Here is a 27,600-nt window from a genome sequence, read left to right as displayed (position 1 = left end):
AGAGAGAGAGAGAGAGAGAGAGAGAGAGAGAGAGAGAGAGAGAGGATTAAATGGGGAGAAGGAAGCCAATGGTGAAAAGGGAGTGAGGGTGTTATTTCTCTTAAGCTGTTTCATGCTGTCTAGGGGAGTGGTCAATTTGGGGGTGTAGCTGACTTCCACCATCAGATCCACTTGGTTAAGTTTCCCATAAGGTTCCTCTGTGGACAGTGGCTCTTCTGTGGGCAGTGGCTGGTAATCCCATAACAGGAGCTGATTAATAGTTTGTGTAGAAATTTTTTTTTGTATTCGTCAATGAAGGATTGCAGAAACATTATTAATGAGGCAGGAAGCAAATAATAACACCTGGAGTATGACTAGAAAAGGCGTTACAAAAGGAAATATCCACTTCCATATAGGGTTTTAAAAAATCCCAGAACTGAAGGTCCCACATTCCCTGAAATTCTTTATGTCTGACTGGAGCTCCTGGATTTTATCACTATTTTGGATTGGTTGACGTAGAAACAGCATTCTTCATGGAGAAACAGGCAAAGACCACCTTCTTTAGCTATCAGAATATCTAGCCCCCATTGGTTCTGAAACACCATGACTGAAAATGTTGTGATCTTGGCCAGGCTTCAGAAGGACCACACCAGGCCAAACAGTTCCACGTGAGGTTTATTGAGAGAAAGAGGGGCAAGGTGGTGGCAGAAAGAGAAGGGGAGGGAGAGAAAGAGAGATCAAGGGGGCTTTTATTTATATATGGATGGTGACATAGTCATAGCAAAAGGTGGGACATGATCCAAGTGGATTCTGAGAATATGGTGGCTGTTACCATGGCAACAGGTGTGGGGTTGTGCCTATGTGATGTCAGAGGTTTCAGGGGTCCTGATGCCAGCATCCTCCCTGAAGGCTGCAAGGGCACCTCCTGGAGTGACTTCTCCCTGCAGTACTTGGACAGCTACTCCCTGACTGAATGTGATGGCTACTTCCAGAGGGATTTTGAGTGTGCCTACTTGAGGGAATGTGATGACTTCTCCTTGAGGAACTTTGAGGACTTCTCCTTGAGGGACTGAGTGGGGTCCTCCTTGAGGGACTGTGAGGGCTCATTCTTGAAGGACTTCTTGGATTCTTTCTTGAGGGCCTGGGAGGGCTCCTCTGTGATGAACTTGGACGGCTACTCCCTGAGCGACTGTGATGGCTACTTCCAGAGGGATTTTGAGTGTGCCTCCTTGAGGGAATGTGATGACTTCTCCTTGAGGAACTTCGAGGACTTCTCCTTGAGGGACTGTGAGGGCTCCTGCTTGAGGGACTGCATGGGGTCCTCCTTGAGGGACTGTGAGGGCTCATCCTCGAAGGACTTCTTGGATTCTTTCTTGAGGGCCTGGGAGGGCTCCTCCGTGATGAACTTGCATGGCTACTTCTTGAGCGACTGTGATGGCTACCTCCAGAGGGATTTTGAGCGTGCCTCCTTGAGGGAATGTGATGACTTCTCCTTGAGGGACTGTGAGGGCTCCTGCTTGAGGGACTGCATGGGGTCCTCCATGAGGGACTGTGAGGGCTCATCCTCGAAGGACTTCTTGGATTCTTTCTTGAGGGCCTGGGAGGGCTCCTCTGTGATGAACTTGGACGGCTACTCCCTGAGCGACTGTGATGGCTACTTCCAGAGAGATTTTGAGTGTGCCTCCTTGAGGGAATGTGATGACTTCTCCTTGAGGGACTGTGAGGGCTCCTCCTTGAAGGACTGCATGGGGTCCTCCTTGAGGGACTGTGAGGGCTCCTGCTTGAGGGACTGCATGGGGTCCTCCTTGAGGGACTGTGAGGGCTCATCCTCGAAGGACTTCTTGGATTCTTTCTTGAGGGCCTGGGAGGGCTCCTCCATGATGAACTTGGACGGCTACTCCCTGAGCGACTGTGATGGCTACTTCCAGAGAGATTTTGAGTGTGCCTCCTTGAGGGAATGTGATGACTTCTCCTTGAGGAACTTCGAGGAGTTCTCCTTGAGGGACTGAGTGGGGTCCTCCTTGAGGGACTGCGATGACACCTCTCAGAAAGACTTCTAAGGGTTCTGTCAGTGGGACTACTATGCCTTCTCCAAGAAGGACTGTGTTGCTTCCTCTCATAAGGACTTTGCCAGTGAATTCTCTGAGGAAGCCTGCGATGGATCCTTTCAGGTGACTTATTACATAGGGTTCTCTCCATAAAGAAGCCTTGTTGTTCTTCCTTGTTAATGGGTTTCTTTCCTAAGTGACTCTGCAGGGTTCCCTTCAAGAGAGGGTTAGATACAATTCTCTCTTGGGCCTGAAATTTGGCTCCTACTTTAGAAAAGTTCTTGGACTCTAGACTGGATATTTCATCACTACAGCTTTTTGTTGCCATACTGTAGGCATTTTGAACTCTCTTCAAAGGTTCTGGGATGGAAGTAGCTTGGTTAAAGACATCTCTTCCATAAGCCAAGATCTTCTGCAATTGCAAGGGTCTGGGTAGGAGAGACCTTGCTTCTTTGGGCTTTTGAGGTTGTCTAAAGCACTCACTTGCTCCCTGAAACTTGTCCTTTTGCTTAGGGGTTGAGCTTGATGACATGTACCCAACAATTGGTGTCCTGGCTCCATGGCTATCTCCCACTAAGCCATAATCCTCAGATCTTTGTTTGGGGTGCAAGTTTTTGATTGACCACAAATTATCTGGCCTCATCTTGTACTGAAGTTTCTGTCCTATAAAATTCACAGTTGTGTGTGCTGCTTGGAATGCCTGCCTTAGGCTGTGAAAAAGCGATTGGATAAATTTGGGCCGGGAGGATTTCTTAGGCTGTCTCTTGGAAGTGCTTGTTTGGGTGTTTTCCGTTTTGCTTCTTAATAGACCCCTCAGTGTTCTAGGATGACTGCCTTTTGTGCTTGTACTGATTTTGTAGAGCCTTGTGATTTGTGTTTGAGGTCCCTTGATGATTTTCTTCATTGGATGTGTTAAGACAGAAGTCTTTCTTGGGCTTGATTTAACAGATCTTTCATCCAGATTGCTTCTGTACTCACTCTCTGATAAGTCATGACCCTGACAGAACACAGAGTCTTTGGCTGTTGTGTTTCCTGCCATACAACGGCTGCACCATTGCTTTTGTTGAGTGTGGACTTGTACAGAAGTAGGAGACAGGGAAGAACTGGCCTGGAAATCTCTTCTAGGACTCTTGGATGCTGGTGTAGAGAGTCTGGCTTTCCTTCGTGATGGTGATGCAGCACCTTTCCATGGATCTGCTCGGTTTCTTGCATGATACTTTGAGACTTGAGGTCTTTTCCTAGTTTGTAATTTAAATCTAAGATGCAACTGAATCTCACTACCATGGCCCTCAGGGGTGCTTAAAAGGTGGAGTTGTGGGTAGATGAAAAGGTACCGTCCAAAAGCAGACTGTAAATTATGACAGCAATTAAATCCTGAACATCGACCACATTGTAAGCAGATGGGATACTTTAGGACAAGACCTGACGCTAGAGGAAGAGGGACATTGTGCTGTATTTGACTTCTTAGGAGTTTTTCTGCTATTTTCCCCTGTAGTTCTTTTAGCAGCTGGGTCTGTTCTGAGATATCTGTCTTGGACTGGGAGAAAGAACCTGTCCTGAGGGAATGCTGAGACTCAGAAGACCTAGTAAAATTTTCACATGGTGAAATTTTACTTTGCTCCCTGGAAAGAGAACCTTCCCTAGTATAAAGTATCTCAGAGTTAGACTCTGATTTCCTCAAGGCAGGAAACCTGGCCCCAGTACATGAGACAGACACATGCTCAGTGACATCCTGGAGTATATTGCTGAGGTTTGAGCTTGTTTTCTTGACTCCCAATCTACTACCAGAGTATTGCTGTATTATGGAAGATGTGGAGCCGCGTGTCCACATCTTTAAAGGCATTCTTTTCTCATTACTGTGACATAAAATATGTCTCTGAATATAGTTTTTAACCACTGAGGTCTGAGAAACAGTCCTTGGAGCCCTCTCTAGCAGGCTTTGAGAAAATTCCATTAGTTCAGCTGGAACCCCAAATAAATTATGAATAGACTGGCAGATGTCCATAGTGGATGCTTCTGTTAAAAATGACTGAGAACAAGGCTTCTTTTCCATAATGGTTCCCAGGACATTCCCCAGCATTATCATACTGGAGAGGTATTTCCTAGGTAGTCGTTGCCGACAGACATGACTTTCCCAGACATTCTGTTGTATGCCCAAGAAAGAATGGATAGAGCTTCTTCGAGCCCCTAATCCAGCCTGAAACTCCTCTGATAGTAGTTTGAATGAATATGAAGAATACCTCTGGAATTCCTCCATTTGGCCCTTTTCAATTCCTTCCTTAGATAAGACATTCATACTCCAGATCTCAGGATATGGGTTTCCCTTGGTGTCCCCTGTCTTATCAGAGGGTAGATTTGGAAGGACCAAGGGAAGAACTGAAGATTTTATTATAATAGTGTCTGTGTAGGACTTTGAAGACTGCAAAATTCCCAAACCAAAGTTTTCCATATCAAAAGCTTTTAAATCTTTAGGCACCCCAGAACCTTGAAGGTGCCCTAATTGGGTTGCTTTATCAATGCTTGAAAGAAATGGGGCTGAAGGGCTGTGTATGAAACAAGATAAGGAGTTCTCTGCCTGTAACTGTACTGATGTGATCATCTCTGAGTCTTTATTCTGATTTGAATCCTTGATTTTCATTACTTTAGGAGATTCTGGTTTGAGGCCTAGAGATTTTTCAGCCTGAAGCCTTTGTTCATGAGTTAACATTGTAGGTTCCTTAAGGGGAGATGTTTGCTGAAATATTAATTCTGCAGAAGTCACTTGAATATCTGCCTTTGGAGTTAACCCTGCAAGTTTTACCAGTCCTTGAAGATGTGGTCTTGGGTGTAAATTCAAACACTCCTTTATTTTAATGCTCGATCTCATGGTGAGTCCTGATGCCACTTCTTCAGATTTTACAATCAGAACCAGTGGTTTGGGATTTAATACAGTCTTTATAATTCGAAAGCCTGGTTGTTTTATTTCTAAAACCTGATGTGTTGGTGCTAGGGTTAATTTATTGGATTGCACATTTTGTAGCCAAAGGCTTGGAGCAAATTCTGAACTTATCACATCATGTATTCTGGGAGTGAAATCATTGTATTTTGACTTTTGAGGGGTACTCTCTGGAATCTTCACAGACTTTATAACTTGAAGTGGTGGTCCAGGAATCTCTTCCACATTTTCAGAAACTTTGGGGAGGGTAACTGATTGAGGAACTGGAAGGGGTGTCTTTGCAGATTCTGTCACTTGATCTGGTGGCTTTGGATTAATGCCTACAAAGTTTACCGTTTGATCCAGTGATTCTATTGGAGTGATGCTTGCACTTTCCGGGCTCAGATTCTGAGGTTCTATTAGCTTAGCCGCTACCTCTCCTGGCTGCCGTGTACCAAAGGTGAGCTCTACAGAGTCTGTATTTCCCTCAACTTGACTGGTTTGCTTGCATGACAACTCAGAGGATTCTTTTTGCAGCCACAGCATAGAGGCCAAATTTTTAGATTTGGGAATCTGAGTTCCTGGCCCTGGTGTTATTCCTGAAACAGGATCTGGGATGTGACAGAATGGCCTTGGTGTTGATACTACAGATTGTTCCCTTTGAGATCTTTTCTTAGAGCCCACCCCCAGAGGTCCTAAGTCTTGAGGACATGGCCTTGGAGATTTTTCTACAAATCCAGTCTCTCTATTTACTGGCTTTGGAGTCATTCTAAGAAATTCTTTCGCTGGCTGTCTTGCTTCACAAGTCACCTCTATCATGTCTGCAACATGACTCTTGACGTTGAGGGCCATTCTATCAGATTCTGTAACTTCTTTTACATGTAACTCCTTGAAATCTTGAAATTGAGGCCATGACCAAGAATGTAACTCAGGAGTTTCTGGGATCTGATTTAGTTCTGAGGATTTTGAATCTTGATCACTTAGTGTTGGAGTCAGATCAAAAAATTCTGGTACTTGAAGATCTAGCTTCAGGGGCATCTCTAATGATTCTATGACTTTATGTGTTGGGTTGGAGCTCAACCTCACAGATTTCTCCATCATTTCTTTGCTTTTATGTCCCAACTCTTTAGTCATTTCAAAAGATCCCACATCTTGATAAGTTGGTGGTGAAGTAAAATTCGATTTAGGGACTTGATACCTAGACTTCATGCTCATCCCTGCAAAGAACACCACCTGTCGCTCTGGTCTATATAAGACTGTAGCAGATTTTGTGATAGAATCAATTGACTGGGGCATTGGGTTCCCAGGTTTCATGTTTTGAAGAATTGACTTTGGTGGTGACTCCACAGATTTTCCTGGTTCTGGCAGAGACACTGATGGTAATTTTACCTGTTTTACACCTTGCCATTTTGGCTCTGAAGTAAATGCCAAAGATTTTGTATTTTGCTGCTGTGATTTCAGTGACAAATTTGAAAATTTGACACTAGTCAGTGCTGGTCCTGCTAAGAGCTTCCCGGTGGACTGTGGTGCCAATACCATCATTGGTTTCTCCTCTGAAGGAAAGAGTTGGCAATTCAGACTTTCTTGTTTGGATCCTATTATCAGCTCCTTAGGGTTTGTATCTTGAAAACATGGCTTTGGTGCAAGGGAAGACATAAGATGTGAACTGTGGCATGGCATCAATTCTGAAGAACTCACACTTTGAGACTGTGGCACTGGCTTCAACTGGACAGTTTGAAGGTTTTGAAAACAAGGATCTGGAAAAAACAACTTATTGCTCAAGTCGTTCAGACCACAGCTAGTTGTCAGTTCTACAGCACTTTTACAAAACGATATTTGTGTACTCCTCTCTGGAAACTTTCTATCTTCAGGTGGTGACCTTGGTAAAGCCACAGAATTCACACCATTTGACTGAGGCCTCAAACTTAATATAGGTTGTGCACTTTGCTGCCATGACCCACGCTGGTTCTTCAAAAGTGGGTTCTTTTGAACCTTTGCCCCTGGCATTAAGTTAGATGAACCCACACCTTGAGAAGGTGATCTAGAGTTTAACAGAACAGATTTTGTACTTTGAGACTCTGAGTCAGGGGTCAACTCAAAGGACTTTATGCTTTGTAACTGTGGCCCTGAACTGGGCTTTACAGAACTTATGCACTGAGGTTTTGACTCAGGATTAAACCCAGAAGAATTCATATCTTGACTTTGTGGACCAGGGTTGTATTCCATAGGTGTTATATCCAAGTCTGGAGTTAATTCAGACTTCAAATCTTTCAAGTGTTGTTCTTGAAGTTTTGGAGCTTGTAAATGTGACCCAGGGTTGTAGCCAATAGAATTTACAGACTGAGATTTTTGACTTAGAGTACATGCAGAAGAATTTATATCTTGCAAATGTATTCTAGTATTGCACCAAACAGGATTTACACACATAATTTGTGGTGATGTAAATGTACAAAAATTCACACCTTGAAAAAGTGGCCCAAGATTATACCTATTAGAATTTTCACACAGAGGATTTTGCCCTGCAGTGTATACAAAAGAATTTACTCCTTGGATCCCTTGTGTTTGGCTACAGTTACCTGTTTGGAACTTCTCAGGTTTTACATTTTGAACATCCGGAGCAGTAGCAAATTCAAATGAGGTTGCACCTTTGAATTGTAAGTTAGAGTTCATTTCATCTGTGGGTTTCATATTTGCAGGTTTTGATTTTGTATTGGCTACAGTTACAGGTTTCACACTTTGCTGTTTCAAACATAGGGTGATCACAGGTTTCCTATCTTGCGTTTGTGGCAGTGAAGTCAGTTCCTTGGGTTTTACACCTTGCAGTTGAGGCCCTTGAAACACCTCCATAGACTTCTCTTGAAACAGCATCCTTGGTACTAAAGTCACAGGACTCTCCTCTTGCTTCTTTGGTTCAAGTTTCAAGTCCATGGCATTTACATCTTGAACATGTGTATCACAGGCCAACCCCTTGTTTTTCAAATCTTGAATTCTTGAACCTGGAATCAACTGCACAGACTTCATATCTCCTCTCAGTGAACCACTTGGGGATACCACAGTAGATTTTATCCTCTTGAGACACTCTTCTACAGTTAAGTTCACAGATTTCCTATCTTCTATTTTTGGCCTTGAAGGAAGTAACCTATGTTTTAAACCCTTCAAGCTGGAGCCCGAAGGCAGCTCCTCAACATTCATATCTCCTGCCTGCATCCCTGGGGTTGACAGCATAGACTTGACATGATCCAGCTCTGACATCGACTTTAACTTTGTAGATGTAAAGTCTCCCAAATGTAGCCCTGGTGTTAATTCCACAGATGTCAGAGCTTCTTGCTTTGAGACTGTGTTCTTCTCCACAGGTTTTATAAGTCCTGAAAGTTGTCCTTCTATCAATTCAGAAGATGCTCTGCCTTGGGTCTGTGGTCTTCCGATCAATTCAGAATGATCTGCATTTCCTAAGTGTCTCCCAGGAGCCAATTTCATTGTTTCTGCCATTTGTACCTGTGGCTCAGATACCATTTTATAAGACATTTTGTCTTCAAAGCTTGGTACTTGATTCCTTGTGACATATTTTACACTGTGAAATGGGGACTCTTGTCCTATCAATTCTGGTTTCATCCCCTGCCTCTCTGGCTGTGTTGTCAACTCAAAATTTTTTACACATTCTAAATGTGGCCCTGAGTTTAGCTCTGAAGTTTTCACCCCTTGAAGTGGAGTTCCTGGTATTACATCCCAAAATTTGACATCTTGAAGCCATGGCCCTGAGTTAAAACTCACTTGCCTTGTATCCTGTAGCCCTGCAGTCATCATCTTTGCTAATTTGGGGTCATGCATCCCTAGAGTCATAGAACTTGCACTATCACACATCAATCCTGAGATTTGCTCCCCAAATTTGACCTCTTGAAGTCTCGGTCTTGAAGCCAGCTCAGAAAATTTGGTATCTTGTTCCCGAGGTCCTGTGCTGACATCCTCAGACATCACATGTGGATGCTGTAGTTCAGAGGCTTGTGTTGTAAATTTCATGTTGTGAAACTCTGATCTTTGTGTAGGCAGAGCAAGCTTCCTATCTTTGAACTTTGGCTCTTGGCTTAATGGCAAAAATGATTCTGGCATAAATTCCTGAGATATCCTCCTCTCTTGAAGCAGAAAACCTTGTACTAACTGTGTATTTTTGAAGCCATGGTGCTTAGGTTTTGGCATCGAATCAAAAAATCTCACATCTTGCAAACATGGTCCTAGATTGACTTTAGTAGATTTCACATGTTGTAGATGTGGTTCTAGAACCTTTGGCCTTGGAATAAAACCAGATGACCTGATTTCTTGTACTGGGAAATGTGATATTGCTTCATCAGATTTCAAATTATAATGTGGGGAGCCCGAGATAGAATTTGCTGGATTTTCCCCTTGAAGAAGTTGCCCTTGATATAACTTTGGAAATCTGACTCTTTGCAGGTGTGGCCCTGGAATCAATGGTGATTTGACAACTGGTGGCTCTTGGCCCAGATTCAAATCCACGGATTTCACAGTTGGAATCTGTGTCCCCTCAACGGACTCCTTTGGTGATAAACTCTGAAGCTCTGGCTCCGGTTTTGCCTTTTCAGCATCTACCACTCCTAGAGAAGACTGTTGTACTAAATCCGCAGATAACTCACTTTGTAATTCTAGTCCTGTATCTATTTGCATAGACTTTACATTGTGGAGCTGTGGCCCTGGGATCACATCTATAATATGTGGTGTGGGTCCTGTAGTTAACTCTGTAGGCTCTACAACTAGTCCAGATGGTTCAGTGGTTTTTTTCTACCAATGACTCTGATTCCTCAATTTGCACTCTTGCTTCTAGATTCAACCCCTGAGATCCCATTTCTGAATATGATTCTACAATGGTCCCCTGGGTATTATCAAATTCAGGCAATGTCAATTTGGTGCTTGCTGTGAATTCATACAGACTCATTTCTGATGGGTTAGTAATCTTTGGTTCCCTTGTTTGATGCTCAGGATTTACTACATTTATGGATTCAATTACTGGATTTGATGACTTGGAAGGTATACTCACTTTTTGAGCTTGGTATGATGGCTGTGATAAGTCAGTCTTATCTTTTGTTTTCCTCTCAGGGTCGGTTACCTCTGAATGTGAATCTGGGATTATTCCCATTGAATCCATTACCTGAAGCAATGCCATCGGAGTGACCTTTATTCTGTCTGTGGCTGAACATGGTGGCTTGGGTGTCAGCTTTGCATGAGTTCCTTGTGCCTCATGTGACTTCATCCTTTCTTCTGGAAGACCTATGACCCTCTGTTCTGTATTCAGCTCTAACACGTGCTTTGGATCCTTTTTTTGTAAAGTGGTTTCTTCCTGAATTGCATTAACTTCTACATGTCTGGAAGATGGTGTGTCCATTGATATAACTAAAGGATTGTATCTAATGATTTGGTGGTCATTCTCAGATTCTAGCTGCTTGTTGGAGGTAAGTGGCTGTGACATTCTGTCTTCTGTCCTATTTACTTCAGAATTGTCCCCGATGTTCACATGTAGATGAATCGATAGAACACCTGAAGATCTGTTGGTACTTGGCTTGGTGCTCTGAGGGATGGGTGTAGGTAACTGAGTGTGGGGGATCTCTTGTTCAGGAACTCCTTGTACATCCATCAGATGATTGAGTGTTTTCCATGACTTCTTCACAGGCAGAGGTACCACTTGTTTCTGCAGAGTAGAAACCTTCTGAGACATATGTTCTTGCAGCTCTCTTCTGACTAACGGATCTAGGGATTGTAAATTAGAGCTAATAAAAGAGCCATGAGCTTGTAAGGGAGGAAGGTCAGCAAAATTCTGGAAAAGATCTGACTTCTCAGTGTCGGTCAGATGAAAGGTAGGCAGTGGTGTGCTTCGGTTCCTGGACTCGGGCAATTCCTTTACCAGGGAGTCGGGGACAATATTGCCCTGGATTTGCCAAGTTGTTCTTTCAGGAAAGATTGGAAGATAAGACAGGATCGAGCTGTTGTTGGAGGATTCAGAGGATATGCTGTAGTCAGTAGAACATTTCCAATTTTTACAGTAACGGCAATGTGGGACACTCACATGAGCCACAGTGTCAGAGATGGAGGAAGAAGATGTACCATGGGATTCTGGTAAATCCGGTTCCAAAAGTGTTGCTCTGAAAACAAAGAGAGTTTTCTTTTCATTTTCTTTCGAATCAGTAGTGGGAAAATTAGGACAAAGGAAGACAGTGGTCATTCCAAGTCCAAAATATTTTTGGCCAAAGGGAGGTGAGGGTGGAAAAGGGATGCTATTCACAAGCATCAGTTACTTCTGTAAAGAATCCCTCTACCAAAGCTCGAGTCTAAGTGGATTAAAGAACTCCACATAAAACCATAGACACTGAAATTTATAGAGGAGAAAGTGGGGAAATCCCTCAAAGATATGGGAACAGGGGAAAAATTCCTAAACAGAATGGCAATGGGCTCTGCATTACGATAATATCCATGGAAGGAGTTGGGAACAAGACGAAAGGATGAACCATCCAGAGACTGCCCCACCCAGAGTTCCATCCCATAATCAGCCACCAAACGCAGACACTACTGCATCTGACAGCAAGATTTTTGCTGAAAGGACCCTGATATAGATGTCTCCTGTGAGGCTTTGCCAGTGCCTGGCAAATACAGAAGTGGATGCTCAGAGTCATCTATAGGATGGAACAAACTGGGTCCCCAATGTAGGAACTAGAGAAAGCAGCCAAGAACTGAAGGGGTCTGCAACCCTATAGGTGGGACATTATGAACTAACCAGTACCCTCAGAGCTCGTATCTCTAGCTGCATGTGTAGCAGAAGATGGCCTAGTCGGCCATCATTGGAAAGAGAGGCCCCCTTCATCTAGCAAACTTTATATGCCCCAGTACAGGGGAAGCCAGAGCCAGGAAGTGGGAGTGAGTGGGTAGGGCAGCAGGGCAGGGGTGGGGAGGGTATAGGGGACTTTTGGGATAGTATTTGAAATGTAAATGAAGAAAATATCTAATAAAAAATTAAAAAAAAATCCCTCTACCGGGAGGAGCAAGGGAGATGAGCCAGTGAAGTGCACAGCACACAGACAGAGAAGCTGGCCCTATCCTGAGAGCACACAGGATAATATAAGCAAGCACATGGTGCCCCAGTGCTAGACAAGTGCATCCCTGGGGCTCACTGGCCAGTCAAGGCTAAATAGTGAGTCCCACTGAGAGACTGTATTTCAAAAATAAGATGGATAGATTCAAGGAATGACACCTAAGTTTTACACACACACACACAGAGAGAGAGAGAGAGAGAGAAAAAGAGAGAGAGAGAGAGAGAGAGAGAGAAGGAGAGAGAGAGAGAGAGAGAGAGAGAGAGAGAGGGAGAGAGAGAGAGTGAGTTCCCATTAAAGTTGCCATTAAGCTGGGTGACCTGAGTTCAGTTCAAACCCTAAGATCCGCATGTTACAGAACTGTCTCCTGTGGCTTGTCCTCTGTCCTCTGCATACATGTGGTACACATGTGCAAGTGTTAAAAATAAATAATTCGCTGGGTATGGTGGCGCAGGCCTTTAATCCCAGCACTTGGGAGGCAGAGGCAGGCAGATTTCTGAGTTCAAGGCCAGCCTGGTCTACAAAGGGAGTTCCAACAGCCAGGGCTAAACAGAGAAACCCTGACTCAAAAAACCAAAAATAAATAAATAAATAAATATCTAAAAAAAAAACCCCAACATCACTGGTTTGGGGGTTAGAGACATGGGTCAGTAGTTAAGAGCAGTATCTGCTCTTCCAGAAGACTCAGATGTGATTCTCAGCACCCACATAGTGGTTCACAAACATCAGGAACTCCAGAACCAGGGGATCATGTTTTCTATTCTGACTTCTAAAGGCACCAGGCATGCATGTGGCGCACAGATATAGTTGCATGCGAAAGACTCTTACACAGAAAAATATAAATAAATCTCAAAAAAACTTCCTTATGACTCAATTTTTTCTTTTCTCTCTGCCTTTACTGTTCTTCCTTCCTTTTTTAATTTTAATATTTCTCTACCCCCTACCAGAAACTCTGTTTACTGACCTTGCATTTTCCAGATGTTGGAAGATATTTTGAAAGCTCTTCTCCATTGACCATAATATATAGTACTCTCTGGAGCCCATAGGAAGTCCTGAAATACTGAACACATTAGGGTAGGTCAATGGAACTGAAGTGATATCAAAGTACCACTAAGCTATCCAATATGAATAGAAAGTTAATTTAGAAAGGAGACAATTGCTCTCATAGTAAATGAAGTAAAACTACCAGGTATTTTATACTTCTAGGACTTACACTTAAGGTGATGTCTTAGTTGGGTTTCTATGGCTGTGATGAAACACCATGACCATTATCTGCTTGCAGGTAAAGGGTTAGTTTCACCTTCCAATTTTCAAGTCATACTCCATTGCTGAGGGAATTCAGGGTAGGAACTCAGGGCAGGATCCATGAGGCAGGAGCTGACACACAGGCTCTGCTTACTGGTTAGTTTTCATAGCTTGCTCACCCTGCCTTCTTATGTCACCTGTGACCACCAGCATCGGATGGCATCACCATAGTGAGCTGGATGTTCCCACATCAATCATCAATCATCAATTAAGGAAATGAATCACAGGCTTGCCCACAAGACAATGTGGAAGGAGCAATTGAGGGTCCCTCTATCAAAATGACACTAGCTTGTATCAGTTGTCGTGAAACTGTCAGTAGGACAGTCTGAAGACAGACTCTGCTTACCTAAGGAGATCATCTTCCACAAATTTCATTATGGAGTCGTCCATTTGTGAAACTGGTAATAGAAGTAAAGAAACTATTCAGAATAGTGACTACTGATATCGTCCAGCAGAATCCCCTTCATGTAACAGTCATGAGGGCAAAAATGGAGCCATGCCAGCTATGTAGCTAATTAGTGGCACAGCACAGCTATCAACATATTAAAAGTCCATGCTCTCTGCTGTCCTCATCATGGACCAGAAGTGTCCCCATTAGAAGCATGGGAATGGGAACGTAGGGAGGGAGACACAGAGATCCTGATACATCTTTTCCTGTAAAGATGTCTACCTTTGATCCATAGTAGAGGAATAAAGGTAACCCCCCCCCCATCAAACTCTTGTTAACTATTTGTCCATTCTCCTGACCCACCGAGTTTCTTTCCCATAGTTTGGGCTTTTCATGAAAACATATGGGACACAGAATCTCGGGGAAAAGGGACAGTGAAGGAGCTATGGAGATGATTCCATGACTTTGGAAGTGAATATGTTAGAAAGATGGTAATACTCTAGTCACAGCCTCTTTTTCAGGTTTTTCCACATGCTGTCAAAGACAAGAGTCTTAAAGCAGAAAGATATACTAGCTGATATCATCAGCCTTCAGCTAACAATAAGGGATAGAGTCATTCTGACCTGTGGGTTTCTTGATCTCTTCACCCTAGAGAAAAACACATAAAAAAATAAACAAGAAATTTAGGTTTATGTTATAGATTAGAGATTTTATTGACAATACATCTCACCTTACACATGGGGTATTGATATGTTTTGTATCAGGTATCTACTCAACTAACTTCTATAATCATATCACTAGTTACTAATTTATTTATTTTTGAATAATTTATTAAATATAATAAGGAAACAGCAAAATGGCTCTGTAGGCAAAGGTGCTTGACACCAAGCCTGAGGACCTGGGTTCCACCTCAGGAGTTCTCCTAGTAAAAGGAGTGAAGCAGTTTTCATAAGTTCTCCCATTTACCTCCACATTTGCAAATGCATATACACACTCATTAAAAAAATTAAGTGTGTGTGAGTGTGTGTGTGTGTTTGTGTGTGTGTGTAGTACATTCTGAGGCATAGAGAAGTAGAAGACAACCTGCAAGAGTCAGTTCCTTCCATCTACCTGGAAGGTCATAGGAGTTAAATATTGGTTCCAAGGCTTGGCAACGTTACGTCATTACATGTTTTTTTAAAAACTAAGTTCTAGATTACTGTGTGGCATACTGAGCCTAACAATAAATATGAACCCTGTACTCTAGAGACATGCATCAGTAAGAAAAACAGCCACCTAAACAATAAGATATCACGTGGGAACTAGCAAAATGGCTCATTAGGTAGAGTTGCCTGTTACCAAGCCTTGGAACCAACATTTAACTCCTATGACCTTCAAGGTAGATGGAATGAACTGAGTCTTGCAGGTTGTCTTCTACTTCTCTATGCCTCAGAATCTACTACACACACACACACACACACACACACACACACACACACACACACACACTCACACACACACACATAATTTTTAAAAAATGTGGTAAATGTGGCTCCTTCCCTGCCAGAGGAGAGGTAGCCACCAGGGAGGGCACTAACAGCAAGAGCAGCCAGGAAGCAGAGCTGAGCTGCAGACGCCTGTGCTCCTTCCCCACCTGAGGAAAGGTGGCTGCCAGGGAGGGCAATAACCATGTGAACAGGTGAGAGAGTCATCTTGTATCCCTGGTCCCTCAGAGACCAGTGTGGGCAGGAGAGCCTGTAGACTGCAGAAGTAACATAGCTTCTGGGACAGGCCCCATTTCCGGCCCTCATCTTCACCCAGGAAGCAGATCTGAGCTCAAGATATCTGCTCTCCTTCCCCTAGAGGAGAGGTGGCCTGCAGAGAGTACTCTGATCACTGAGATTCAGGAGAGAGTTGGACTCCCAGGAGGTCAGATAGAGGTTAACAGAATCATAGGAGGAACAAGCTCCAGCCATAGACAGTTATAACATCTAATGCCAGAGATTACAAAATGGTGAAAGGCAAATGTAAGAATCTTACTAACAGAAACCAAGACTGCTCACCATCATCAGAACCCAGTACGCCCACCACAGCGAGTCCTGGATACCCCAACACACCCAAAAAGCAAGATATGGATTTAAAATCATATCTCATGATGATGGTAGAGGATTATAAAAAGGAAATTAATAATGCACTTAAAGAAATACAGGAGAACACTGATAAACAGGTAAAAGTCCTTAAAGAATTACAGGAAAACACTGCTAAATAGGTAGAAGTCCTTACAGAGGAAACACAAAAATCCTTTAAAGAATTACAAGAAAACACAACCAAACAGGTGATGGAATTGAACAAAACCATCTAAGATCTAAAAAGGGAAGTTGAAACAATAAAGAAAACCCAACAGGAGACAAATCTGGAGATAGAAACCCTAGGAAAGAAATCAGGAACAATAGATGCGAGCATCAGCAACAGAATACAAGAGATGAAAGAGAGAATCTCAGGTGCAGAAGATTCCATAGAGAACAAAGACACAAAAATCAAAGAAAAGGCAAAATGCAAAAAGATTCTAACTCAAAACATCCAGGAAATCCAGGACAAAATGAGAAGACCAAACTTACGGATAATAGGATAGGAGGAGATGAGAATGAAGACTTTCAACTTAAAGGGCCAGCAAATATCTTCAACAAAATTATAGAAGAAAACTTCCCTAACCTAAAGAAAGAGATGCCCATGAATTCCTCCTGGCACATAATAATCTGAACAGCAAATGCACTAAATAAGGATAGAATATTAAAGCAGTAAGTGAAAAAGGTCAAGTAACATATAAAGGCAGACCTATTAGAATTACACCAGACTTCTAACCAGAGACTATGAAAGCCAGAAGATCCTGGACAGATGTTATACAGACCCTAAGAGAACACAAATGCCAGCCCAGGCTACTATACACAACAAAACTCTCAATTACCATAGATGGAGGAAACCCAGGTATTCCATGACAAGACAAAATTCACACAGTATCTTTCCATGAACCCAGCCCTTCAAAGGATAATAAAGGGAAAACACCAACACAAGGATGGAAATGACGCTCTAGATAAAGCAAGAAAGTAATCCTTCTAAATCTAAAAGAAGACAACCATAAGAACAGAATCCCAACTCTAACAACAAAAATAACAGGAAGCAACAATTACTTTTCCTTAATATCTCTTAATATCAATGGACTCAATTCCCCAATAAAAAGACAGACTAACAGACTGACTACACAAACAGGACCCAACATTTTGCTGCATACAGGAAACCCACTTCAGGGAAAAAGACAGACACTACTTCAGAGGGAAAGGCTGGAAAACAATTTTCCAAGCAAATGGTCCCAAGAAACAAGCTGGAGTAGCCATTCTAATATTGAGTAAAATTGACTTCCAACCCAAAGTTATTAAAAAAGACAATGAGGGGCACTTCATACTCATCAAAGGTAAAATCTTCCAAGATGAACTCTCAATTCTGAATATCTATGCTCCAAATGAAAGGGTAGCCACATTCATTAAAGAAACTTTAGTAAAGCTCAAAGCACACATTGCAACTAACACAATAATAGTGGGAGAATTCAACACTCCACTCTCATCAATGGACAGATCCTGGAAACAGAATCTAAACAGAGGCACATGGACACTAACAGAAGTTATAAAACAAATAGATTTAACAGATATCTACAGAACATTTTATCCTAAAACAAAACAAAAGGACATACCTTCTTCTCAGCACCTCATGGTACCTTCTTGAAAACTGACCATATAATTGGTCACAAAAAGGCCTCAACAGATACAAAAAATATTAAAATTATCCCGTGCATCCTATCAGATCACCATGAACTAAGGCTGATCTTCAATAACAACATAAATAATAGAAAGCCAACATTCACGTGGAAGCTGAACAACACTCTACTCAATGTTACCTTGATCAAGGAAGAAATAAAGAAAGAAATTAAAGACTTCTTAGAGTTTAATGAAAATGAAGCCACAATATACCCAAACTTATGGGACACAATGAAGGCAGTCCTAAGAGAAAAACTTATAGCCCTGAGTGCCTCCAAAAACAAACTAGAGAGAGCACACACTAGCAGCTTCATAGCACACCAAAAACCTCTAGAAGAAAAGGAAGCAAATACACCCAATAGGAGCAGACAGCAGGAAATAAGCTCAGGGCTGAAATCAACCAAGTGGAAACAAAAAGAACTATTCAAAGAATCAACCAAACCAAGAGCAGCTTCTTTGAGAAAATCAACAAGATAGATAAACTGTTAGCCAGACTAACTAGTGGGCACAGGAACAGTATCCTAATTAACAAAATCATAAATGAAAAGGGAGACATAACCACAGAACATGAGGAAATTCAAAACATCATCAGATCCTACAAAAAGCTATACTCAACAAAACTAAAAAACCTGGATGAAATGGACAAATTTCTAGACAGATAACAGGTACCAAGATTAAATCAGGATCAGATTAATGATCTCAACGATCCCATATCCCCTAAAGAAATAGAAGCAGCCAATAATAGTCTCCCAACCAAAAAAAGCCCAGGACCAGATGGGTTTAGTGCAGAGTTCTATCAAACCTTCAAAGAAGACCTAATTCCAATTCTTCTCAAACTATTCCACTAAATAGAAACAGGAGGTACTCTACCCAATTCATTCTATGAAGCCACAATTACTCTGATACCTAAACCACACAAAGATCGAACAAAGAAAGAGAACTTCAGACCAATTTCCCTTATGAATATCAATGCAAAAAATACCCAATAAAACACTCGCTTACCGAATCCAAGAACATATCAAAACGATCATCCATCATGATTAAGTAAGGCTTCATCCCACGGATGCAGGGATGGTTTAATATGTGGAAATCCATCAATGTAATCCAGTATATAAACAAACTCAAAGACAAAATCCACATAATCATCCTGTTAGATGGTGAGAGAATATTTGGCACAATCCAACACCCATTCAAGATAAAAGTCTTGGGAAGATCAGGAATTCAAAGCCGATACGTAAACATAAAAAAAGCAATATACAGCAAACCACTAGCCAACATCAATCTAAATGGAGAGAAACTTGAAGCAATCCCACTTCAAGACTGCCAACTTTCTCCCTACCTATTCAATATAGTACTTGAAGTCCTAGCCAGAACAATTAGACAACTAAAGGAGATTTAGGGGATACAAACTGAAAAGGAAGAAGTCAAAATATCACTATTTGCAGATGATATGATAGTATATATAAGTGAATCTAAAAATTCCACCAGGGAACTCTTAAACCTGATAAACAGATTCAGTGAAGTAGCTGGATATAAAATTAACTCAAACAAATCAGTGGCCTTTCTCTACACAAAAGATAAACAGGATGAGAAAGAAATTAGGGAAACAACACCCTGCACAATAGTCACAAATAATATACAATACCTTGGTGTGACTCTAACTAAGGAAGTGAAAGATCTGTATAAGAACTTCAAGTCTCTGAAGAATTAGAAGAAGATCTCAGAAGATGGAAATATCTCCCATGCTCACGGATTGGCAGGATTAATAGAGTCAAAATGGCTATCTTGCCAAAAGCAATCTACAGATTCAATGTATTCCCATCAAAATTCCAACTCAATTCTTCAACGAATTAGAAAGGGCAATCTGCAAATTCATCTGGAATAACAAAAAACCTAGGATAGCAGCAACTATTCTCAACAACAAAAGAACCTCTGGAGGAATCACCATGCCTGACCTCAAGCTGTACTACAGAGCAATTGTGATAAAAAAAAACTGCATGATACTGGTACAGTGACAGACAGGTAGATCAATGGAATAGAATTGAAGACCCAGAAATGAACCCATACACCTATGGTCACTTGATCTTTGACAAGGGAGCTAAAACCATCCAGTGGAAAAAGGACAGCATTTTCAACAAATGGTGCTGGCACAACTGGCAGTAATCATGTAGAAGAATGTGAATTGATCCATTCTTATCTACTTGTACAAAGCTCAAGTCTATGTGGACCAAGGAACTCCACATAAAACCAGAGACACTGCAAGTGATAGAGGAGAAAGTGGGGGAAAGCCTCAAAATAAGGGCATAGAGGGAAAATTCCTGAACAAACCAGCAATGGCTTGTGCTGTAAGAATGAGAATTGACAAATGGGACCTCATAAAATTGCAAAGCTTCTGTAAGACAAAAGACAGTGCCAATAAGACAAAAAGGCCACAGGACAGTGGTGGCCCACACCTTTAATCCCAGCTCTTGGGAGGTAGAGGCAGGCAATTTCTGAATTGAGGAAAGCCAGGTCTACAGAGTGAGTCCAGGACAGCCAGGGCTACACAGAGAAAACCTGTCTCAAAAAACCAAAACCAAAACAAAAAACAAAACAAAACAAAAAAACAAACAAACAAAAAGACCAAAAGGCTACCAACAGATTGGGAAAGGATCTTTACTGATCCTAAATCAGATAGGGGACTAGTATTCAATATATATTATATTCAATTATATATATATATAAATTCATATATAAATTTATATATATATGATATATAATTATATATTATATATATAAATATATAAATTATATAAATATATATATATAAATTCAAGAAGATGGACTCCAGAAAATAACCCTATTAAAAATGGGGTACAGAGCTAAACAAAGAATTCTCAACTGAGGAATACTGAATGGCTGAAAAGCACCTGAAAAAATGTTCAACATCCTTAATCATCAGGGAAATGCAAATCAAAACAACCCTGAGATTCCACCTCACACCAGTTAGAATGGCTAACATAAAAAATTCTGGTGACAGCAGATGCTGGTGATTCTGGTGACAGCAGATGCTGGTGAGGATGTGGAGAAAGAGGAACACTCATCCATTGTTGGTGGAATTGCAAGCTGGTACAACCACGCTGGAAATCAGTCTGGTGGTTCCTCAGAAAATTAGACATAGTACTACCGGAGGATCCCGCAATACCTCTCCTGGGCATACACCCAGAAGATGTTCCAACTTGTAATAAGGACACATGCTCCACTATGTTCATAGCAGCCTTATTTATAATAGCCAGAAGCTGGAAAGAACCCAGATGTCCCTCAACAGAGGAATGGATACAGAAAATGTGGTACATTTACACAATGGAGTACTATTCAGGTATTAAAAACAATGAATTTATGAAATTCTTAGGCAAATGGATGGATCTGGAGGACATCATCCTGAGTGAGGTAACCCAAGCACAAAAGAACACACATGATATGTACTCACTGATAAGTGGATATTAGCCCAGAAACTTAGAATACCCAACATACAATTTGCAAAACACATGAAACTCAAGAAGAAGAAAGACCATGCCCCAGTACAGGGGAATGCCAGGGCCAGGAATCAGGAGTGGGTGGCTTGGTGAGCAGGGCGATTGGGGAGAGTATAGGGGGCTTTGAGGATAGCATTTGAAATGTAAAGGAAGTAAATGTGGAATAAAAAAGAAAACATTAATAAAATATTTACCAAAAGAAGAAGAAGAAGAAGAAGAAGAAGAAGAAGAAGAAGAAGAAGAAGAAGAAGAAGAAGAAGAAGAAGAAGAAAGACCAAAGTGTGTATACTTTGTTCCTTCTTAGAATTGTTAGCAAAGTACCTATGGAAGGAGTTACAGAGACAAAGTTCGGAGCTGAGATGGAAGACAGGACCATCCAGAGATTGCCCCCCTCAGGGATCCATCCCATATACAACCACCAAACCCAGACACTATTGAATATGTCAGCAAAATTTTGCTGACAGGACCCTGATATAGCTATCTCTTGTGAGGCTATGCCAGTGCCTGGCAAATACAGAAGTGGATGCTCACAGTCATCTATTGGATGGAACACAGGGACCCTAAAGAAGAAGCTAGAGAAAGTATCCAAGGAGTTGAAAGTGTCTGCAACCCTATGGGAGGAACAACAATATGAACTAACCAGTATCCCCCCGTCCCCAGAGCTGTGTCTCTAGTTGCATATGTAGCAAAGGATGACTTAGTTGGCCATAAATGGGAGGAGATGCTTTTGGTCTTGTGAAGATCATATGCCCCAGTACAGGGGAACGCCAGGGACAAGAAGCAGGAGTGGGTGGGTTTTGGAGCAGGGTGGCGAGTAGGGTATAGGGGAATTTCAGGATAGCAGTTGAAATGTAAATGATGAAAATATCTAATTAAAAAAAGGGAAAAAAGAAAGATAGATAAAAAGAAGAATGAAGAAAGTAAGAAAAGAAAGAAGAAAGAGAGACAGACAGACAGACAGACAGACAGACAGACAGACAGACAGATAGATAGATAGATAGATAGATAGATAGATAGATAGATAGATAGAAGTTAAATAGGTAAATAGAGAAAAGTAAAATGCCAAACTAACCCAGACATTCTGTGCTTCCTGATGATTATCATCTTCTATGAAATATGGCCTCCTTTCCCACCAGAAGTCAAATTCTGATAAATCTTAGATCCAACTTCCTCCTGATTCATGTTCATGTACTTGTGATAGGCTTATTTATGAAGGGAAGAGGTTTATTTGACTTCATGGTTCTGGAAGCCTAAAAGCCTAGTGCTAGCATGTCCTAAGCTCTGGATGGGGTCTCTGCATAGCTTCAGCTTAGAGCAGAGGCAGAAGAACCAGTGGATGGATGTGTAAGACAACGGGATTCCAACTCCTGTGGCAGCTAACCTGTTCCTCAGAGAGGAAGGAGCCATGCCTGCAAGACCTTACCCAGTCTAGAAAGAGAACAATTAGTCTCTCTTGAAGGTTACACTTTTCCAATCCTGCTCCCCTGGCAAATGCATTTCTAGAAGCATTTTGGAGAAATCCCAACTCAGAGAAAGTACCAGAGGCAGCAGAATGTGTCAAACCACATGGAGGGGGTGTTATAATTTTTCCTAATTAAAATTGTATGCATGTATACAATAAAATATAACCATACTCTCCCACCCTCCAAGCTATTCCCACCTCCCCCACACATGTCCACCTTCCAATTTCATGTTTTATTTGTTTCTTTGATAATCCACTAAGCCCAAACTAGCACTGCCCATATATACATGAATACCCAGCATGGATATTTGATCAACAAAATGTTGACTGTGAAATCTAGAGATATGACACTTTTCTCCACTACATAAATGGAACAAATAGAAGGGAAAAAGAGGGACTCTGTAGACTAAAGGAGTCAAGAAACATGGCGTTTAATCTCAACATGTGATATTGAATCCTGCTAAATAATAATTCATGTCACTACATGACTACTGGAATTTAAACACAGATGTGTGTTTGAGATATTAAGGAACTGTTCACATTTTATTGTTACATTTTAGATGTAGTAATGATATTATAATAATCCATTGTTCTTGTTCTTCTTTTCCTTGCAGAGTGGAGGCAGAAGCTCAAACTATATGCACTAAAATATTTATCATGAAATTATCTGTGGTTTGCTTTAAATAATGTAGCAAGGGTTGAAAGAGAGTGACAGGCAGTGAGGAGTCATCAGACAAACTTTTCTTCCCTGATATTGAGAATAGGTCATAGTGCCTTGCACATGCTAGGCGCATTACCAATTATGTGTGCCTTTGATTTGCCTGAAATTGTCCTTAATAAAAATCAAAGAAAAATGGACCAGAGATGTAGTTCAGTGTTAGAGTGCTTTGCCTAGCATGAGCAATGACTTGAATTTGATCCCCAACTAATACACACACACACACACACACACACACACACACACACACACACACACACACTTATTGCTATAGCTTCAAAACTCTCTGTAATTAAAACTATATATTGGAGCCAGCTAGATGGCTCAATGAACATTGATGTTAAGCCTGACCACCTGAGTTCTATCTTTCTATCCCTACATACTGTGAGATTCATTCTCTCTCTCTCTCTCTCCCTCTCTCTCTCTCTCTCTCTCTCCTCTGTCTCTCTCTCTCTGTCTCTCTCTCTCTCCCTCCCTCCCCATTCCTCTCCCTCCCTCTCTCCCTCCATCCCTCTTTCTCTACCTTCCACTTCCTTTTCTGTATCTTTCTCTCATAATCATACACAAATAAAATGTATGACAAACTTTATATATTGAGAGCTAAATGTTACTGAAATTCCAATAGAGCTAGAAAGAAGACTCTGTTGTTATGAGAGCATTTTGCTCTTGCAGAAGTCTTGCATTCAATCCCCAGTATCCATGTCAGACAGCTCACAATCAACTGTGACTTCAGTTCCAATGGTTTGACAACCTCTTCTGGATTCCTAGGGTGTGCACGCACACACACACACACACACACACACACACACACACACACACACACACAGACACACACACAGACACACACACAGACACACACACACATAAATAAAATCAATATACTTTGAGAGAAGATCAAAATAAATGAAACAAAGATATCCATGATTTGAAGACTCTTTTCTTAGCATGTCAATTATCTTTCATCTGAAACATAAATTCCATGTGAATCTCAATCAAAACATTGAAGAAACAATTAGCATGGCACTTCAGATTTCTGGATGGATGTGGGGTGCAATGGCATGCAGATGGAATCCCTGCAGGCAGCAAACTGACCCAGAATGGTCACAAATTTGAGGCCAACCTGGGATCCAAAGTGACATCAAAGCTAGCTTGGATCCTGAGACTCAATCTCTTTGTTTTATTTTTTTTAAATATTTATTTTTATTTTATTGGTACAAGTATTTCCCCTGCATGAGAACATGAGTGTGTGTGTGTTCAGTTTGTATTAGTGTCTAAGTGGCTCACTCATCTTACCCTTCTGCTCTACTAGCGAGACTAAATAGCTATCTAGAACTTGGGAAGGGCTTCAATTCCTACCTCACAGCATCCACAGAAAGTAACTTGATATGAATCTTAGATGTAAATATGAAAGTAAAGGATTCCTATGTGCTATCTAATATCTATACTTAGCAGAGAAATCCTGTTTGTAATATTCAATGAGGTCTTTCAAATCACTGTGTAAAGCACAAGTCTGGGCAAGATGACAGGACTATGGAGAGGCAGACACTCATGGTCTACTCACAGGAGAGGAAACTCAGAAAAGAGGCATGGTCTACTAACATTAACCATGGGCACCATGTCTGCAAACAATTCCTCTTCTGTTGGAAATAAAAATCCACACCAACAAAGTTGTTACTTGCAATTAATGTCCCAAGATCTTCATTGTTTTGTCATATATGAGTATAAATCTTTCTTTGCAAAGTGAACTCCCTTGGCTTTCTGCCTCCCATGTGATGGACAATATCCCTGCCCCTCTTAACTCTTATCACATGATTTCCCCCAAAGTTCTATGTATGTCAGTCTGAATGTCTCCCTTCAGCTAAAGTTCCTGGGCAGCACTTATTCAATATCTCATACACTCTTCCTCAGTGTCTTTTTAATAATATGATCCTAAAGCTACTACTAATATTACCACCACCTCCTCCTGTTGACCTCCCCCTCCTTGTTCTACTATTTCTCCTTTTTCATTCCTCTTCTTTTTTCTTCTTTCTCTTCCTCTTTTTTTTTTTTTTGGTTTTTCGAGACAGGGTTTCTCTGTATAGTCCTGGCTGTCCTGGAACTCACTCTGTAGACCAGGCTGGCCTCGATCTCAGAAATTCGCCTGCCTCTGCCTCCCAAGTGCTGGGATTAAAGGCGTGCGCCACCACGCCCGGCTCCCTCTTCTTTCATTTCTTCCCTCTTCCATCTTCCTCTTCCCTTCTTGGCTTATGAGACAGTAGTCCTTGCTCTCCTGGATCTCACTATGTTTAACAGGATGACTTTGAACTCACAGAGATCTTTCTGCCTCTGCCTCCCAAGTACTGACATAAAAGGTGTGCTCCACCATGCCCGGCCTAAAGCTTCTTGAAATGAATTAAGAGAAAGACATCTATGGGAATTGTATCAACTCCCCCTACGCACTGTTCATTCCCTCAGATGGCCCAGAGGCTAAGCATTTATACAAACCTATAGGGTTCCAGCACAGAGAGAAGGGGTTTTGAGAGAGAGTGGCTGTCACATACCTCTGTCTTGGCTGCCACCTGTGTCCAGCTCCAATACCTAGAAAAAACCACCCAGATGCTACCAATCAAGAAAGTAAGTAGAATAAGACTGAAATTGTCCAGCAGTGGGATACATAGTATACAAAATGGCTCTATTATTCAAGGCCAACTAAACTAACTCAACTCAACAACTTAACAACTCAACTCAACTCAACTCTCAACTCTGAGTCTCTGTCTCCAGAGTTTCTCCACGTGACATCACAATAGGTACTTCAAAGTAAAGCCAGTCATTGTACAGTCCAGCCAATGACCTTCCCTGGGGTTGCCCCTGGCTCTCAGAATCCAGGGAAGAATCCATCTATGAATCTCTTGAGGTCCAGCTTGACAAAGTGTCATTAAAAAAGGAGTGATGAGGCAAAGTTGCAAAGTCCTCCAAAGTGCCTTGTTCAGAGTCACACCTTCTCTGGAGCTGGCCACTGTTCTAAGTTTTCATTAGGTCCCATGCCATATATTTCAGACTGCTCAGCTATTAAAAAGAATGAATTTATGAAATTCCTAGGCAAATGGATGGACCTGGAGGCCATCATCCTGAGTGAGGTAACACAATCACAAAGGAACTCACACAATATGTACTCACTGATAAGTGGATATTAGCCCAAAACTTAGGATACCCAAGATATAAGATACAATTTGCTAAACACATGAAACTCAAGAAGAATGAAGGCCAAAGTGTGGACACTGTGCCCCTTCTTAGAATTGGGAACAAAACACCCATGGAAGACAGAGACAAAGTTAGGAGCTGTGACGAAAGGATGGACCATCTAGAGACTGCCATATCCAGGGATCCACCCCATAATCAGCTTCCAAACGCTGACACCATTGCATACATTAGCAAGATTTTGCTGAAAGGACCCAGATATAGCTGTCTCTTGTGAGACTATGCCGAGGCCTAGCAAACACAGAAGTGGATGCTCACAGTCAGCTAGTGGATGGATCACAGGGCTCCCAATGGAGGAGCTAGAGAAAGTACCCAAGGAGCTAAAGGGATCTGCAACCCTATAGGTGGAACAACATTATGAACTAACCAGTACCCCGGAGCTCTTGACTCTAGCTGCATATGTATCAAAAGATGGCCTAGTCGGCCATCACTGGAAAGAGGACCATTGGACACACAAACTTTATATGCCCCAGTACAGGGGAACGCCAGGGCCCAAAAAAATGGGAATGGGTGGGTAGGGAAGTGTGTGGGGGGGAGGGTATGGGGGACTTTTGGGATAGCATTGGAAATGTAATTGAGGAAAATACGTAATAAAAAATATTAAAAATTAAAAAAAGAAGTAATAAACAACCTCCAACTAAAAAAAAAGAAAGCAGAGTCAGAGAGAGAACAGTTGGAGTGGGATACCTCATACACTATGAGGTGCTTGGTTTTCTAAGTCCACAGGTCTCCATTTTCCCTAGTTGTTGTTGATCTGGGATGCATCAAATCGAGTAGTGACCTTAGAGAAACACCTTATCCTAGGACCTACTGTCTGACTGCCAAGTTATTTATACTTTTTATTTTGGAGTAATCACAGAAGCTGCAATAATAGAACAGTAAATACCACTTACCATTTCTCACCTATTCTTAATATCTCTTTTTTAAAAAAATGTATTTTATGTTGAAGTATATTTTGCCTGTATGCATGTTTGTGTACCACATGTGTTTCCAAGAGAGTCAGAAGACAGCATCAGATGCCCTGGAACTAGGGTTAGGGAAAGTTGTGAGACACTATGTGGGTGCTGGAACTAAGCTCAAGTCCTCTGCAAGAGCAGCCAGTGCTCTAACCATTGAGCCGTCACCCCTTCCCCACTATTCACATTTTTTTCTTTCTTT

The 27,600-nt window shown here is 41.6% G+C and overlaps 1 protein-coding gene across 1 annotated transcript; it reads right to left on the bottom strand.

Moving 5' to 3' along the window:
* Positions 1-636: 636 nt before the first annotated feature.
* Gm17434 (predicted gene, 17434) lies at positions 637-25,938 on the bottom strand. Its single transcript, XM_017321194.2, has 5 exons — positions 25,746-25,938; positions 14,346-14,370; positions 13,681-13,732; positions 12,994-13,089; positions 637-11,087 (listed from the first exon to the last, which is right to left on the bottom strand). Exons 3-5 carry the CDS (start codon positions 13,722-13,724, stop codon positions 9,719-9,721), a joined length of 1,509 nt encoding a protein of 502 aa, XP_017176683.2. The 5' UTR covers positions 13,725-13,732; positions 14,346-14,370; positions 25,746-25,938; the 3' UTR covers positions 637-9,718.
* Positions 25,939-27,600: the final 1,662 nt, after the last annotated feature.

Source organism: Mus musculus, chromosome 5 (assembly GCF_000001635.26).
Source record: "Mus musculus strain C57BL/6J chromosome 5, GRCm38.p6 C57BL/6J".
NCBI lineage: Eukaryota > Metazoa > Chordata > Mammalia > Rodentia > Muridae > Mus > Mus musculus.
Note: the sequence above shows the minus strand (reverse complement) of the source record. Positions and strands in the feature narration are given on the sequence as shown.